We start from the raw sequence: 17,397 nt of genomic DNA, 5'->3' as shown, positions 1-17,397 counted from the left end.
TTTCACTTTTCTCGAATGAATACACTATTATAGTATATTATATTCATGTACTTGCAAAAATTAATTATAGAAATGGATATAATCAAAATTCTACATTTGAAATACATGAAAAAAGATCCTAAAATTATAAGATATATAAAAGATATCTCTATTGACATGAGACATTTTGGATATAGTCTAAAAATAAAATCATAAGAGTTTGAATCCAAATTGGATAATATCATACCAGATATATATTGATTCTATCGATGATTAATAAAAATAAAATGCTAGAGTTTCAATATACAATCATGCTCTATATATAATGAACAAAGCAAATTTTACACAAATTATTTTCTTAAAAAAATAAAAACAAGCATTAACAAACTTAATAAAAGAGCCTTGTCAACATATTACTAGTCGAATAACACTTATTTTTATATACAATGCCATAGTTAACAAAAATAACCCAAAAATTTTCAATGTGCAATCACCACAATGAACAAACTCAAAACGATCACAAGATTTTCCTTAGAATGAAAGCAATTTTTTCTCAATAGAATAAATAACCAAATAACATAATAAGGGCGACTAAGTGAAAGTAACCACTTCATTACAATGAAACTTCACACATCAACTCTTAACTTTATAAATCCTTTCCCACAACCTTAATCTTTGTCGAGCAAAGCTCGGTTGCAACTAAAAATTCACCTAACCATTCGAACTATGCGAGGTTCTTCTTCTTCTTCGTCTTCATCAATTGCGCGGAGTAGGATTGATTTGGTCAGAAAAGACTGCCTGAGCATTAAGACAAACAGACATTGCACTCGCTGTGCCGGTACTTTGGAGGTTAACATTCTCAAGTCTAAGCCCTTGGCATGACAACCCTTTGCTACATTTTAGTGTTATTGGCTCTTTATTTGTCGCTGTTCCTGGAATATCCTTGAACATTGTTACGGTCGTATAAAACGGATCCCGGATGATGATTCAGGGGATGACCGAGTCGAACCTGAGACCGCTAGGGCCCCACCTGGGTTCCACCTCCCCACGCGGCCGCATCAAATCTGGGATACCGCGAATGACCTCGCCTCCCTGCCGACCTGAACTCTCGCAGCTGACCCGAGTCAAATTCCGGAGTAGGCCCCACGATCGAATCGGCCCTCGGCTCACATCCAGGCCGAATCCTTGATAGTACCCCGGTTCGGAGGGCCCCGCCGAAGCCGAAAGAGAAGAGAGAGCCGAATCACTCCCGCCGACCGCCCGAGCCGATTCCTCCGCCCTACGCCTCTCTATTCCATCGACCACTCCTCCGTTTGTACGATAGTCTGACACTTCTCTGCCAGGTATGGGGATCCGCCACCTAAAGTACTCCTCTATTCCGGATATCTTTTAGTTGCACACGAGAAGGCACCTGCAAAATGTGCACAAAGAAAGTATCTTAGTGACTCGATGAAGCTAGCTAACATGGCCTAAGGTATAGCCGTTTATATGAACCGAGTTGTCGCAATTTGGATAGGGACAATAAGTTTGGTCGATGATGATGGGATTTCCATCATTCTTCATGATGAGATTTTGAGAGGTAACGTTTTGAGCTGTAGTTTGGACAAGAGAGTTAGCCCAAGTCTTGATACGAACTCCCTCCAGGTACTGTTCCAATGAAGATGCTATCTCTCACAATAATATTAAAGACATCCTTCTCGCGGTGTTATACCTTCTTAAGCTCCCAAAACTATTGCAAAGAGGAAGTAGTATAACGGCATTATCAAATTGATACGACTATAACGATCAAACACGTGCCAACATGTAAAGATTCATCACATTGTTTGTACGTGGAAGTTAAGTAGTTAACCTCATGTCATGGGTAGGGCCACAAGTGATCCCGACAATGGTGACAAAAGAGTTGCCTTGTCCAATGGAGACACAGTCATCATCGGTGTCAATGTTTGAGCTCGAAATGGTCATACCAAAATTGCCCTCGACGTGAATGCCATCAGTGTTGGAGCTATTGGTAGGGCCTTATGATGATCCCACTGCCTTGAAAGTTATTGCAATCCATCAAAACTACATGGAAGAACTTGTTATTCATGGATGTTATATCCACAAAAGTGTTGTTAGTGTTCACAGAGCTGAGTGACTGCAAGCATAAAAGAATTAAGACTCATGAAACTGCAAAATTTAACCAACAATAGAAGGAATACCGATGGCAGAAGATTGCATTGATAAACCGAGTAGTGATGAAGGTGTACATGTGTCTATACAAATTATTTTTACAATAGTGCTCATCATGCTCAACGTAGAGCTTCGAATGGCGATATGAGCTTGTTTGGAACTGGAATGTCAAGTTCTGGACGCCTCGGCAAGGGCCACTGAATTCGACAGGGTTGGAGTATGTCCTGACTCCCGACGAGTAGTAAGACCCGGGGTTGCAAGCCTCCTTCCTTGCATGTGAGTAAAATTTGATTAAATTGAATAAATTAATTGAATTGATCGAATTTAAAAATTTGAATTCAATTATTTTAAAATTTTAATTAAAAAAAAATTATTTAATTCAATTAATTCGGTTCAATTTCGATTTTAAAATTTTTTATTCGGTTAAATCGAATAAATTAAATTAATCAAAATTTAAAAAATTAATTTTTAAATGTTTAAATAAATAAATTTATAAATATCTAATTAATTGAAAATCTTTCATAATATTTAAAAATTATAATTATTTTAATTAATTTGATTGAAAATTTAATTATTTGATATTTAATCTATTCGATTTATCATGGATTTATTTAAAAATTTAATTGATTTAATCAATTAAAAAATTTGATTTGATTCAATTTAGATAATACTATCCTCGCCAAACAAAATCACAAACAGATGATGAGCAGAGATTCCAAACCTGGCTGTCATCGATGGCGCCGTCAGTCTTGGCGTCGACATTGTACGTTCCGGTCACGCTTGCCAGTGCAACTCATGTCATATAGCACACGAAGTAGAGGAAGCTGATCAGTTTTATCCATCCATCTCCAATGATTTCTATTTTTTATTTATTTTTATTTTATTTTGTGAAATCTCTGGAATTGATTTATTGATTGAAATGATCAGAGTTGATGTTGTGATGGAATGGATGATGAGAACCTTTTTATACTGCTCTAATCGCTAAAATAGCGTGGAAGCTGCTTGATCATCGCTAGGCGCTAGCTCTTGCATCACTGTCAAACCATGGAAAAGCGAAATGTTTCATTATTTATTATTTTAAAATTTATATATATATATATATATATATATAATATGAAATATTATCCCGAGTAATTCATGAACACTTAGTATTAATTTTTTTAGAATTTTAAATTTAATATTTAAATTTAAAAAATAAAAATTAAAAAAATTTAAATATTAAGTGTTCACGAATAGTTCATGAGATATGAGATATAATATATTGCTCATTGATCCGTGGGTACCATGATTACCTAGTATTAATTTTTTTAATTTTTATTTTTTTAACCTAAATACTATATTCTAAATCTGAAATTGTAAACCTTAAAATAAATAAATAAAATAACATTAAATACTCACTAGTGTATATATATATATATATATGCTGCTTCAATGATTATGTTTTAAGCAATGTGTTCATCCATTAATTTTAGTTAATTTTTCTTATAGTTAATTATAACTGAAATAATTAGAAAATCAATTAAGTCACCATTTGAGCTAATACATGAATTAGTATCACACATAATTTCATTAAAATTAAATTCCATTAAGTAGTTTCTAATATATCTTATATGTGAAGAATTAGTATCACACATAATTTCATTAAAATTAAATTCCATTAAGTGATCTAATATATCTTATATGTGAAGAGAATTTAAATGATTAGAATTACATGTATAGACCTAATAATATGATTCATTAATATTAATAGATTGTTAATATAATAAATTTTATAATGGATGATTATGGAGGATGGGCTTGCATGCAGTAAGAGGAGAGTTGAAATTTAACCTCTTTTTCTTCCTCTTTTCTTCCCATACTATGATTGTCGCATACTCCTGTTGATGACTCTCCGCTGTGTTTGCAGAAACTCAGTTCAACAACAAGTAAGAAACATTAGCGTTGACAACGGATTCAAGTCAGCACTCTCACTTGCCATTGTTTCGGTTTCAATTGCTGCATTGATAGATAATAATTATATCATGTGATACATCATTTAGTTTTGTTTTGTTATATGGTAGAGCTTTCAACCATGATTAAGAAGATGTGCATAGTAGTTTTCATATAATCAATGCTATTCAAAATTTGTAAACCTTATTGTGTGGAGAAGGGGTTTATCGGTGCTATCGCAAGGATATTGTTTTCCTATCGACAAGGTGGAGTTTATCAGTGCTATCACAAGGCAATTGATTTGGTATAGATAGTGTTCAGGAGGAGTTTATCAGGGTCATCACGAGGAAAGTGATTTCTTAACAAACCAAAATTGATAAAACTTGATCGTCGTCGTCATTGGTATCAAATTAGTATGGACCACGTAAATCTTATCTCTTCTGAAACTTTATATAGAACTAACTATATCAGTTCAATTCAATATGCTCGTATAAATCTATTAGAGCTAAAGCTAGAAGTCTCACTTTGGTTCAAGGATTTCAGTCCTAGACAACACAAGATTTAAATCTATATATGATGAAGCTACACTTAACTGCTACATCCCAATACCCTTTCCAAAGCTAATTTTCCGATGAGAACAAATATAAATAGGGTTGAGTATTTGGTTAAAATCGAATCGAATTAATCTAAATCGAATTGAATTTAGATGGAAATTTTCAAATAAAAATCAACTGAACCGATAAAATATCGATTAATTCGATCAAAAATCAAATTAACCACAATAATCAAATTTTTTAAAGTATTATAGGAAATTTATTAATTAATTAGTTATTTATAAGTTGACTTACTTGAAAATTTATCAATTATTTTTTTATTTTGATTAATTTGATTTATTCGATTTAATCAAATAAGAAATTTTAAAATTAAAACGAAATCGAATTAATTATTTTTTTAGAAAAATTAAAATTATGAAATAATTAAAATAAAATTTTAAATTATATTGATTTGATCAATTTATTCGATTTAATCGAATCTTTATTTACCCTTAAACATCGGTCATGCCACCGACATCAGCACCAAAATCCATCACATTGTAAGTTCCACCCGTGCTCACCACTGCAATTCCATGGAACAAAAAGATATCAAGCTTTTACGAGCATGAGAGTTAGGGTTCCCTTGTTATGCAATCACCACAAATAGCTTTTACAAACATGAGAGTTAGTTCTTCATCCGTGCCATTTGCATGGATTGTGATCAGAGCTATCAAGCGGGATGCCCTGTAAAAATCATCATCTGGCGAGTCAGGGGTGGGTTGGCGTGTCAGCATGATGGATTAGAAAATTTTTAATTAAATTTAAAGTGAATTGTGGGATAGATGGGTCAGCCCATGATTTCATTAAAAAAATTAAAATACAATAATATAAAAATATAAAAGAGGTTGAATTTTAAATTTGGATTACAGATTAAGCATACTAGTTCACGAGCTCATTGAGTTTTCACTTTAATTTTAAGTTTTGATTTTTTTTTCTTCTCGATTTACGAATCAATCCTAGCTTGTCATGGGGCCAACCCGTTTGAATTCACAATCTACGCACACTAATTCATTTAGGCCCGTAGGATGATGAATTATTTGGTAGAATCTAACGGACACAATCACGACTCTAATTGTGATTGATTTTCTGAAAACACTTCTCGAGAATTAAGACAAATAGATATTATGATCTATGCATCGCTATGTTCGCTGTGGATGTAATTGAACTAAAAAAAATGATAAATCTCAGTCAGTCTCATGGACTCAATCTCTGGGGGGTGATCGACCCGGTCCCACGGAAATTTCCCACCAACCATCAGGGTAAATCAGGAAGCGCATACGGCGGTCAATCCAAATGTCCAGCATCCTTTGATTGCGTTCCCCATTTGAAGGAAAATTCCTGCAAATACGCCGTAGCTGGGGATCGAACCGCGGGTCCCTAGGTCACAACCCGAATGTCCTACCGTTGCACCATTGTCCAGGGGACATATAATTGAACTCAAGCCTTCGGTAATGGTAACTCTTTGTTGCATTTGAGTGTCATTGCCTCATCATTGTTGTTGTATTTGAATATCGTTAAACTTGATATCTCTCGACTGCACGTGAGAAACCCCTTACAAACACATACACAAAGAAAGTGTCAAATGATTTACTTTCACACAAATAAAGTAAATTTTACACAAATTATTTTCTGCAAAGCAAACAAACTTTAACAAAAAAATAACTTATAGAAGAGCCTGGTGTCATGACGTGATAGGCTCAGGATTCAAATCAAGACTCGGTCATTGCAAACCCCAATTAATCAACTCAATTCATGATAGCGCTCAAGTCAGGTTAGCAAGATCCACCTACATGACTCCACTCAGAGTTGTCGAGTTAGCCTAAGTTCATCCAAGCTAATCCAAGATTTGACTTGTTGAGTCGTCAAGTCGATAAGATTAAGCCCTCTAGTCTAGTCGAGTTCTATTAACCAGGTTCAATAGGACACAAGCATACATGGGGGATGATCTCCACCTTCGCATGATCTCCATAGGTGTAGTATACCCCTCACATATGAATAAAAGGTCGTGAGCTCTCTCTCTTTCTACTTTTTCTCTTTTCATTTTACTACACAAACACCATGATAATTTTACTATGGAAATATCATGATAACTAGGGATGAATATTCAGTTAAAATCGAATTGAATCAAATCAAATTAATTAAAATCAAATTGAATTAATTTTTTTTAACTAACCGAACCGATTAAATTTTCAAATAAAAACTGAACCGATAAGATATTAAATAATTTAATTTTTGATCTAATTAACCGAAATAATTAAAATTTTTAAATATTATGCGAGATTTATCAATTTATTAGATATTTATAAATTCCCTTGCTTAGAAATTTATAATTTTTTAATTTTAATTAATTTGATTTATTCGATTTAATCGAATAAGAAATTTTAAAACTGAAACAAATCCGAATTAACTGATTTTTAAAAAAAAATAAAATTTTGAAATAACCTAACCGAATTTTAAAATTTGATCAGTTCATTCAGTTTATTCGATTTAACTGGATTTTTATTAATCCCTAATGATAGCTTAGGTATTAAAAGGACCTCACCGGGATAACTGTTAGTAAGTCCTTTAAGGTGTGTTATTCCTCACAGACCACATCGAACAAAGAAAACCTTTTCAACAATCTTAAAAGCTTCTTCGATGATCTCTAATGAAGTGGTAGATCTTTGCCGCATCACAACAACAACATTACTAATCGAATACATTAACAAAAAATTGAAAAAAAAAATTTCAACGAGCAATCACCACAATGAGCAAACGCACAATGATCACAAAGATTTTCTTTAAAACGAAAGCACTTTGTTTCAATTGAATAAAAATCAAATAACACAGTAAGGGCGACTAAGTGAAAAAGCCACCACTTTACTACGATGAAACTTCAATCCTTTGCCAGAACCTTATTATTTGTCGGGCAAAGATTGGCTGCAACTAAAAATGCACCTAAGCCACCACTTCACTACGATGAAACTTCATACATCAACTCTTTAACTTTAGAAATCCTTTGCCAGAACCTTATTATTTGTCAGGCAAAGCTTGGCTGCAACTAAAAAATGCAACTAACCATTCAAACTATATGAGCTTCTTCTTCGTCGTCGCCATCAATTGCACCGAGCAGGATTGATTTGGCCAGAATAGATTACATGAGCATTAACACAAACAGTCACTATAGTGTGTGTGTCAGAACTTTGGAGGTTAACATTATCAAGTTTAACCACTTGGCACGGTAACCCTTTGCTGCATTTTAGTGTTATTGCCTCCCTATATTGTACTGTTCCCCGAATGTCCTTGAACGTGACGTCTCTAAGTTGCACACGAGAAGGGACCTGCTGAAATGTTCATAGAGAAAGTATCTTAGTGATTTAATGAAGCTAGCTACAATGGTCTATGTATAGATCTTTATACGAACCGAGTATTCGCAATTTGGATAGGGGCAATAAGTTTGGTCGATGAGGATGGGATATCCAACATTCTTCATGATGAGATTGTCAAAGGTAATGTTTTGAGCTGTAGTTTGAATAGGAGAGTTAGCCCAAGTCTTGATACGCGCTCCAGTTACTGTGCCAATGAAGGTGCTATCTCTCACAATAAGGTGCTTGACATCCTTTTCGTAAGTATACCTTCCTAAGCTCCCAACACTATTGCAAAGAGGAATCAATATAACAATCAAACACATATGCCAACATCTAAAGATCCATCATATAATTTGTATGTAGAAGCTAACCTGATTCCATGGCCAGGACCACAGGTAATCTCGCTAATTGTGACAAAAGAGTTGCCTTGTCCAATGGAGACACAGTCATCGCCCGTGCCAATATTTGAGTTGGAAATGGTCACCCCAGAACTGCTCTCAAGGTGTATACCATCTGTGTTAGGGCTATTCCAAGGAGCCTTGATGGTGATCCAACTGCCTTGAAAATTATTGCAACCAATCAAAACTACATGGAAGAACTTGCTATTGATCGATGTTATATCCTTGACAATAGTGTTGTTTGTGTACGAAAAGCTGAGTGACTGCGAGCATAAAAGAATTAACACTCGTGAAACAGAAAAATTTAGGCAATATACTAAAACAATTAGATGATAACAATGAGATGAATACCGATGGCAGCGGAGTGCAATCCTTTTGTTTAGGGCACTCGGCGGATGGCCAAGATACTTCTCCTTGGCCATTGAAGGTCCCTCCGCCAGTCAAGGTCAAGTGGTCCACCAATACAAAGGCCACCCAACCACGGGTCTGTTTGAATTTGTCCAAGTCGGTAGACGCCTTCACCGTTCCTGCATTATTCATAAACCGAGCAGTGATGAACAAAGATTGCACTTGTCATGCTCAACATAGAGCTTCAAAAGGTGATGTGAGCTTGCCTGAAAATGGAATATCAAATTCTGGACATCTGGGCAAGGGCCAGAGAATTCAACCGGGTTCAGGAAGTATGTCCCGACAGGTACCCAGACCTTGGTCTGTCCAGAGGAGCTGCAAGCTCTCTTCCATGCAGCCAGAAATGCCTGCATCAACCATGACACTACTGTTAGAATCATGAGCCAGGCAAAACCTCAATAGATAATGAACAAAGATTCCGAACCTGACTATCATCAGTCACGCCGTTGGCCTTGGCACCAAAATCCATCACATTGTAAGTTCCGCTCGCGCTCGCCAATGCAACGCCATGGCACACCAAGCAGAAGAAGATGATCAGCTTCATCTTTACCCTCTCCAATAATATCGATTTTTTTAAAATATTTTTTTTTGCGTAAAATCTCTACTATTTTTTTTTTGAGAGTTGATGTTGCGAACGATGAATAAATAAAGAGAGATTTTTATACCTCTGTGATCTCTAAAAATAGCGTGGTTGCAACTTGATCATCGCCGACTCTGCCATGGCCATAATGCCACGGTGACCACTGACCCGCTCTCCCTTGAAAATGTATTCGTTTTGTATTTTGGATATATAAAGAATGGAAACAGTAAATATAAAAGTTAGGAACAAGTTTTATAGTTAATTTAAAACTTGAATGTGTCCTAGTAAATAAGGGAGTAAAAATTTAATTAAATGGATATCGAATTTAAAATTTTAATTTAATTATTTTAAAAATTTTATTAATTTTTTAAATTTGATTAATTCGATTCAGTTTAGATTTTAAAATTTCTTATTTGATTAAATTGAATAAATTGAATTAATCAAAATAAAAAAAATAATTTATAAATATATAAGTAAGTAATTAATTAGTAAAATTTTTATAATATTTAAAAATTTTAGTTATTTTGGTTAAGTCGGTCAAAAATTAAATTAATCGATATTTTATCAGTTCGATTTATTTTGATTTTTATTTGAAAATTTAGTCGGTTGATTAGTTAAAAAAAATTCAATTCAGTTTGATTTTAATTAAGTTGGTTATTCCATTTTAATTGAATATTCAATCCTATTATTAAATTACTTAATATTAATGTACTGTTAATAGAATAAACTTTATAATGGATGACTCTGAAGTATTCTGGAGAATGGGCTTGCGGTAAGAGGAGAGTTGAAATTATAACATCTTTTTTTCCTTCTTTTCTTCCCATACTACGATTGTCGTCTCCTGCTGATGACTCTCCGCTGTGTTTGCAGAAACTCCGTTTAAGGATAAGTAAGAAACAATGGTGTTGGCAATGGATTCAAGTCACCCCTTTCAGTTGCCCTTGTTTCGGTTTCAATTGCATAGATGATAATTATATCATGTGGTACATCATTTGGTTTTGTTTTGTTGTATCGTAGAGCTTTCAATCATGATTAAGAAGATGTGTATAGTAGTTTTGATATAATCAACGCTATTCAAAATTTGTAAACCTTATTGTGTGGAGGAGGGGTTTGTCAGTGCTATCGCAAGGAAATTGTTTTCCTATCGACAAGGTGGAGTTTATCAGTGCTATCACAAGGCAATTGATTTCCTATAGATAGTGTTGAGGAGGGGTTTATCAGGGTCATCACGATTCACGAGGAAAGTGATTTCTTAACAAACCAAAGCTGATAAAACTTGATTGTCGTCATTATTTATATCAAATTTGGATTGACCACTGTTATGGGTGTTATAATCCCCCTTCCCCGTCACGGATTCGGTCATCTAGGACTTGGCCTACTCTACTCAGTCGGCTCGACTCAGCAGTCCGGCACTGCCAGTCAGTTCGGCTCGGCAATCAGTTCGGCTCGGCAGCCCACTTCAGTCGGCTCGGCTCAGCAGTCCGGCACTGCCAGTCGGTTCGGCTTGGCAGTCAGTTCGGCTCGGCAGCCCCGGCTCGACAGCCCACTATTGTAACACCCGCAATTTCCCTACGATAATTCCTGGATATTTACGAATGATAGCCTAGTCATGAACTTATACTAAAAGGATTGGAACCCTAAGCAGACCAAAGGTAGGGTAAGCCCTAATGGGTCTATAGGTTAAGGTTTCTTTCGTAATGGGCTCTTTTATATGGGTTTTGCCAAAAAGAAAAGAAAAAGAAAAAGAAACGTGGAGGTGCCAGGGATTGACCCTGGGACCCCCAACATGTAGTAAGCCTCAAGTAACCATAGGAGATAGTAATTAATTCTTGTTAAAGAGATAAGGGAAATGCTTGTTAAAGCTAAGGTCTATGAGGTGGCATTAAATCAAACGATGAAATACTTAGTGGGGTGAGATCGTGGGATTATGGGAAGTTAAAGTAACTCCCGTTCACTTCTCTATATAAGTCCCTCCCCATCGACAAGAAAGAGTTTTCCCTCACTTCCTCTTCCTCTCTGTTCTCTCCCTGTTGCTGCTCTGGCCGAGAGATCTGGGAGAAGGAGAACTAAGAGGATCTGCAGAAACCTTCGAACAGGTAAGTTCCTTCTCACCTGCAATATAATCGTTAAGGTTTGCATGTTTTGCTGTAGGATAAACTATGTCTTCTTTTACATGCTTAATGTTTACCGCAATGATGCATTTCTATATCTTATTTTAAATGTTTAAGGTTTACAGCAGATAAATTATGTCTTGTTTACATGTTTAAGGTTTACAGCAACCATCACTGAATAATACTTATTCTGATGAACTAGGTTCTTTAAGCATGTTGTTCTAGGATTTCATATGTTCATGATAACCAAACCCTGGTTGGATCTATACGTTGTTTAATCGTGATGAACTATCTGTGTTAAGTAGTCGGTTTAAGAACAGAAGGACTGGTAATCGACCAACCGGTCGATTACCAGAGAGGGTAATCGATCGGTTGATCGATTACTCGGCTTAATGAGAAAGCCATTTAGCGACTCTTAATCGATCAGCTGATCGATTAAGAGCCCGTAATCGATCGGCTGATCGATTACGGAGCTCTCTGTGCGCGAGGAGCCGTAATCGATCGGCAGATCGATTACGAGGCTGTAATCGATCGGTTGATCGATTACAGAACCTACTGTGAACACCGTAAACATGGAAATCGATCAGTTGATCAATTTCTGAGAAACCTAACTACCGACCATCTAGGATGGTTGGGTCATGCTATAGGGTTCGGCCAAAGTTAAAAGCTGTTATAACGCAATCAAACCTAGAATAGGGCTTAATTGACTGGCTGAATATGATGAATGATATATTAGGATTTAAGAACCCATGGTTGATCACCTAAACAGAAAGATTAAGGTTGATCGAGTTGGGTTCGACGTCACTAGACATAGGTTTATATGATTCCTTATGTCAAATGTATTGAATATATATAACGTGACTGTGCACCATGAGTGAAAGAAAGATGTTAAAGAACAGTCATGTTATAATGGAAAAAGGAAAGTATAAAAGAGTATTTTACTTTAAAGCCTTTATGTTGGTCGGTTCATGTGGTTAAACCCTATGTTGCATGTTTACAAAGTTCGGCCAAATCTAGATTAGGGTTTAAATGTTATTTTGAATGGAACCAAAGATATCCAAGTTTGTTTAAGGTTAGGAATCTAAAACTTAGATAGGGTAAGCACTACCTGAATGTAACCAACGATATTAAATGGAATGATATATCATAGTTTAGAATCTTACGAAGGTTCGGTCGCCTTAAGGGAAGATTAGGGTAATCGAATTAAGAATGATGTTGACCGTAAGGTTATGTCTTATCTCATGCAAGGATATGAAATAAAATTATGATATGATATAGCATGCTATATGAAATGAAATAAGAAAGATGCATGAATGTTCATTATGTTATGATAATGAAATGAAAGGAACATTCATGATGAAAATGAAAAGGAAGCATGTATATCATTATTTTACTTTAATGTATGGCTGGTACCCGACTTCCAAGGTTGTCGTTAAAGAAATCCAGGTGACCAATACCAAGGTTTTGGGCCTAGTGAGACCACAGGTGACCAATTCCAAGGTGTTGGGCCTGGTAAAACCCTTTTAGGCTGGCGGCTCGCTACCCCAGTGACTATTAGGGAGCGCGCTTTGGTACCGTGGGGGAGGAGGTGTGAAATTTTGAAGAAAAAAAAAAATTTTGAGAAAAGAATGAGAAGTGTGCCAAATTTGAATTGTTTGTGCCAATTTTGGGTTGTGGCAAGGTGCCAATGAGAGTTTTACTTGAAGCAATTCAGATCTTCATTATTATGTGATGCTACGATGATTTTTGTGAGGATACGTGAAGATGTGAATTTTCCAAAAAGAATGAGATGGTAAATGCCCAAATTGTGCCAAGCAAGATGCAAATGAGTTGTTTTTACTTCTCATGATTTCTTTGTCTTGAAATGCTAAATTGAGATGGAATGATATGATATCAGAGTGCGTAAAGTATGTTGCAATGTAAAATTAGAGGAGTTGAAGAGTTATATGAATGCTTTTACTTGCAAGAAGATGGTGACTTGTGCAATTGGATGAAGTGATTCATGGCCGGATTTGGGCACAAAAAGAATGTCACAAAATGTTTAGAAATGATAGTGAAAAAGGAGGATGCAAACTGTAAGAATTGAGCTTGTAAACCAAATGGAAATCAAGTGCAAGTCATTTGTGCCAAAACAAAGAATTTGTGTACCAATTGTTGATTTTTGAAGCTTCTTATGGATTGGTTTCAAAGGAAATTGATTGAGATAAATTGTTGGAAATGTGTGAAGTTGAAAAAGCAAGAAGTCAGCATGCCAAAGGGTCAGTTTGAAATCAAACAGAACAAAGAAAAGAAAAGAAGAAAGGAAAAAGAAAGAAAAGAGAAAAAAATTGTATTACCCTTATAAGTTGGTTTAGATTGTCTCCAAAACTTCAGCTACAAAACAATTGAATGAGTAGGATTGGAATGCAAGAATCATTGATACAAAATCAGATCAGATTGAAATTGAAAAAAAAATAGAAAAAAATGCAGAAAATAGAAAAAAAAAGAGGTGTTGAATGTATCAAAGGAGGTTTCAAAAATCTGATAAGTTGATGAATAGTAAACCTACTCCATTTCAGTTGCTTTTTAAACAACAAATTCAGATATCAAGTTGTCCAAAGTAGTGATGGCAGCATCAAGAAAAATCAGAATTAAAACAAGAAAAAAATAGAAAAACTAGTTTTGCAATTTTTATTTTTTAGCCATTCTTCCAATTTTTTGAGCTACTGATCTGAGCTTTAATTGCACAAAACTTTGCATGGTTATTAGCATTATCAATCAAGCTTCATTATGGAAAAAGAATGGAGGCAAAACAGCAAGAAACAAGAGAGAACAAGCCAAATTTCAGATTAAATTTGAATAATTTTTGGAATTCAATGTGCCAATGATACATTGAAATTGTGGTTTCATGTGAAGTGAATTTTAGTTTCTGATGATTGGATGCTATTTCTTATCTCTTGTGAAACCTAAATGTGAAGAAATTGGTTTAAATTTCAAAGGGAAAACAAAAATGGCACATGTGGTGAATCTTGAAGCAAAAGAAGAAAAGAAAAGGAGTTTGTATCAACAGGAAATGAACCTCATGGGTTTGACTTATCCTTGGTTCATGGATCTGCAAAACACACTGAAACAAATGGAATACAAGAGAAAGAAATTGGAAAAAGGGCAAGGGTTCATTGATTACATTTAACTATACCCATGTCTACCACTTGCATTCATTCTCTTTCTTGAATTTCTTTTCTCTTGAAATTTTACTTCTAAATTCCTATTTCATTTGTCTCAGTTCATGATCTCTTTATGTCTTGAATAAGCCTAGTATATGTGGATTCCAAATCAAGAATGGTGGTGGAGAGTAGAAAACAAGCAAGCCTATGGTAATGCATGAACTTAAGTTGCTTGAGTGAGCTCTATTTCACTTTGATCATGAATTAGAATGTAGGATGAGAGCCACTGATTTTATTCACTGAAAATAACCTCATGAGATTTAGTGTGATACATTTATCTCAATTAATCATGAAGGGTGAAACTTGCTATGTGGTTAACCGAGTACAAGAGTCTAGTCCATGGGTTTAAGCTTTTGAGACTCTACAACTTAGATAATTCCCTTTTAATTATTTCTAATCATGATTAAGAATGATCTAGGGGGGTACGATCTTAGTTTATTTTGTTGACTTGAGCGGGACGCTCAAGGGTAAGTGTGGGGGAATTTGATGAGTTAGGGTTTTATGCATTTTTAATCGATTCAATTTTGGATTTTTACATGAAAATAAATTGTTAAATGAATCGATTTGATTATATTTGTGTCATGTGGTATAATTGAAGGTTTGATTATAATTTCTATGATTTAATGGCAAATTTTGCATTAATTGAGTTTAATTGATTTTAGGGCTCAAATCGGACCAAACTCGAGCTCAATCGCGATCAAATCGAGCCAATTTGCCCAAATTGATCAAGCCAACATGGAGGACATGACCTAGATCAAGCCGGATCAATATCCCTAAAATTTTTCCAAGCCCTAAGCTGCCCTAAAGCCCTAGATCAAGCCTGCATCACAGGATCAAGAATGGACGGCTGAGATTGGTTGATTAATCAAAGGTATTTAAGCAAACTTTCGGGATGAACAGTGGCCGCCCCTACTGTGCTTCGTCCCGACGCGCTCCTCTGCTGAGGAGTGTAACTCACGGCGAGCTTGATCCTCCCAATCTTCTTCCGTTGCAATCCTTGATCCCCGAGGAGTTCGAATCCGGTTCGTTGGGTGATAATCCGGCAGCTGGACGACGCGCGCGGCGGGAGGGTTTCTTCGGCGTTGCAACACCCCTGTTTCTTCTTGTTCCGGCTATCCACAGCACCATCCGACAGCCGCGAGTCCTTTGAGGGGTTCTTTGAAGGAGCGTGTAACACATCCAAGGCTTCAAGCAACTCATCGGCACAAGGAGGAGACGAGAATCCAGTTTTGCCAGCTAAAACTCGTCGCATAGTGCTCTGTTTCGTTCGGAGAGGGTTTCTTCGAGGCTTTTCGTGGTGCTGGCAGCGAGCAAACCACACCGGAGACCGCTTCAAGCTTCCAAGGGGATCAGTGAAAGCCACATTGTGGATTTACCAACTTGATTGACACCGAGTTGAGGAGAACAACGGAAAAGGGAAGGAGTGGATGCAGTTTCTGTTTCTGTTTTTTGTTCACATTGTTGCCGTATTTAGTTTTATTTGTTGTTGAATCCTGTTGTTTCATTTGAATGCGTAAACTAGTGTTTGTTTATGTTATTGTTTGATTCGGAGATGATTGGAAGTTTCCTTTCAATTTTGATTACAGCTTCTTAGCATTTTTATCTGATAAGTCCTGATTTCAGAAGTTACTGTTCCGTATCAGAAACTTAGTATCAGTTTTGTGTTTGATAGGTTTAAATTGGGTTTTAGTTGTTTCTTAAGTGAATTTGGATAGATTTAGCAAGTTAGGCTTTTATTTGAACATCAATTTTCTCACTAGTGTAGTTAGGTTTCTTTCCTTAGTCCTTATAGTTACATTTCATGTTTCATGCTGTTTCAAGTTTTGCATTAGGGTTTTAAAGTCATTTACTGATTTGATTTCATATTTCATTTGAAAAACACCAAAACCCCCATTTTATATAGAAAACCCCAAAAACACGACACAAAAGCTTGAATTAAACAATTGTCTACTAGTCCTTGGAAAAATACGACTCGAGGCCCCTATACTTGCTTGCTTATATTGTATTCGTGGGTTTTCGATAAATTTATAAATTCTAATTTGCAATCCTACTCGTGACACATTGCAAATCTAGGGCTCTGTCTCCGCCTCGTTCGAGGAAGCTCAACTAGGGTTTCTGGCCGCACCAACTTCGCACGATCTCTGCTCTCGTCTCCTTCTTCGAATGTGGTCGGCTTCCCTTTCTCCGCACGCGATCGGCGAAATCGGGCAGAGCAAGGCACACGACCAGGGAGGAAGCCAGCTATCTAAAATCGCGATCTCCCTTCTTCCCTTAGGGTTTCGACTCCATCCTCCTCGTCGCCGCGGCCCACCGTCAACCACCACCTCTCAATCGCGTTTATGTGATTACATGGCCGACGGAGTCGGGGTTTCTCATGAGCACATGGCGGCTAGGGTGAAGCTGAACTAGGGAGCAATGAAAGAGAACCGGAGAGAACCAATTTTTTCTGCATCGGGTCTAAACCTAAGGTTTATTATAGTAATCAAACAGGTTACTGCGGTCAACCAGATTTATTTTGGTTCAAAACTAACTTGTTTGGTTTAATAACCAAATGACCTTCGATTTGATCTCAAATTAGTTTTGTTTGTTTCATCTTCACAAGACAAAGCTCCTCATTTCTTCCATTTTTCAAAAACATCTTCCATCATTTTAGCAAAAAGGTGGAATCTGCTACCCCAGC

The 17,397-nt window shown here is 36.1% G+C and overlaps 1 protein-coding gene and 1 pseudogene across 1 annotated transcript; both read right to left on the bottom strand.

Moving 5' to 3' along the window:
- Window positions 1-735: 735 nt before the first annotated feature.
- LOC141820084 (exopolygalacturonase-like) lies at window positions 736-2,910 on the bottom strand (annotated as a pseudogene).
- Window positions 2,911-7,765: 4,855 nt separating this feature from the next.
- On the bottom strand, window positions 7,766-15,969 carry LOC141820083 (exopolygalacturonase-like). The gene is made up of 7 exons (XM_074707369.1): window positions 15,616-15,969; window positions 9,248-9,424; window positions 9,031-9,170; window positions 8,767-8,944; window positions 8,389-8,678; window positions 8,074-8,302; window positions 7,766-7,990 (listed from the first exon to the last, which is right to left on the bottom strand). Exons 1-7 carry the CDS (start codon window positions 15,967-15,969, stop codon window positions 7,766-7,768), a joined length of 1,593 nt encoding a protein of 530 aa, XP_074563470.1.
- Window positions 15,970-17,397: the final 1,428 nt, after the last annotated feature.

The sequence above is a fragment of the Curcuma longa genome, unplaced genomic scaffold, assembly GCF_044706935.1.
Source record: "Curcuma longa cultivar G26 ecotype Majalengka, Jawa Barat unplaced genomic scaffold, ITB_CL_G26_1.1 utg2646_np1212_2152390_RagTag, whole genome shotgun sequence".
In the NCBI taxonomy this organism is placed as follows: domain Eukaryota; kingdom Viridiplantae; phylum Streptophyta; class Magnoliopsida; order Zingiberales; family Zingiberaceae; genus Curcuma; species Curcuma longa.
The sequence above is the reverse complement of the archived record's forward strand: the minus strand, read 5'-3'. Positions and strand labels throughout refer to the sequence as shown.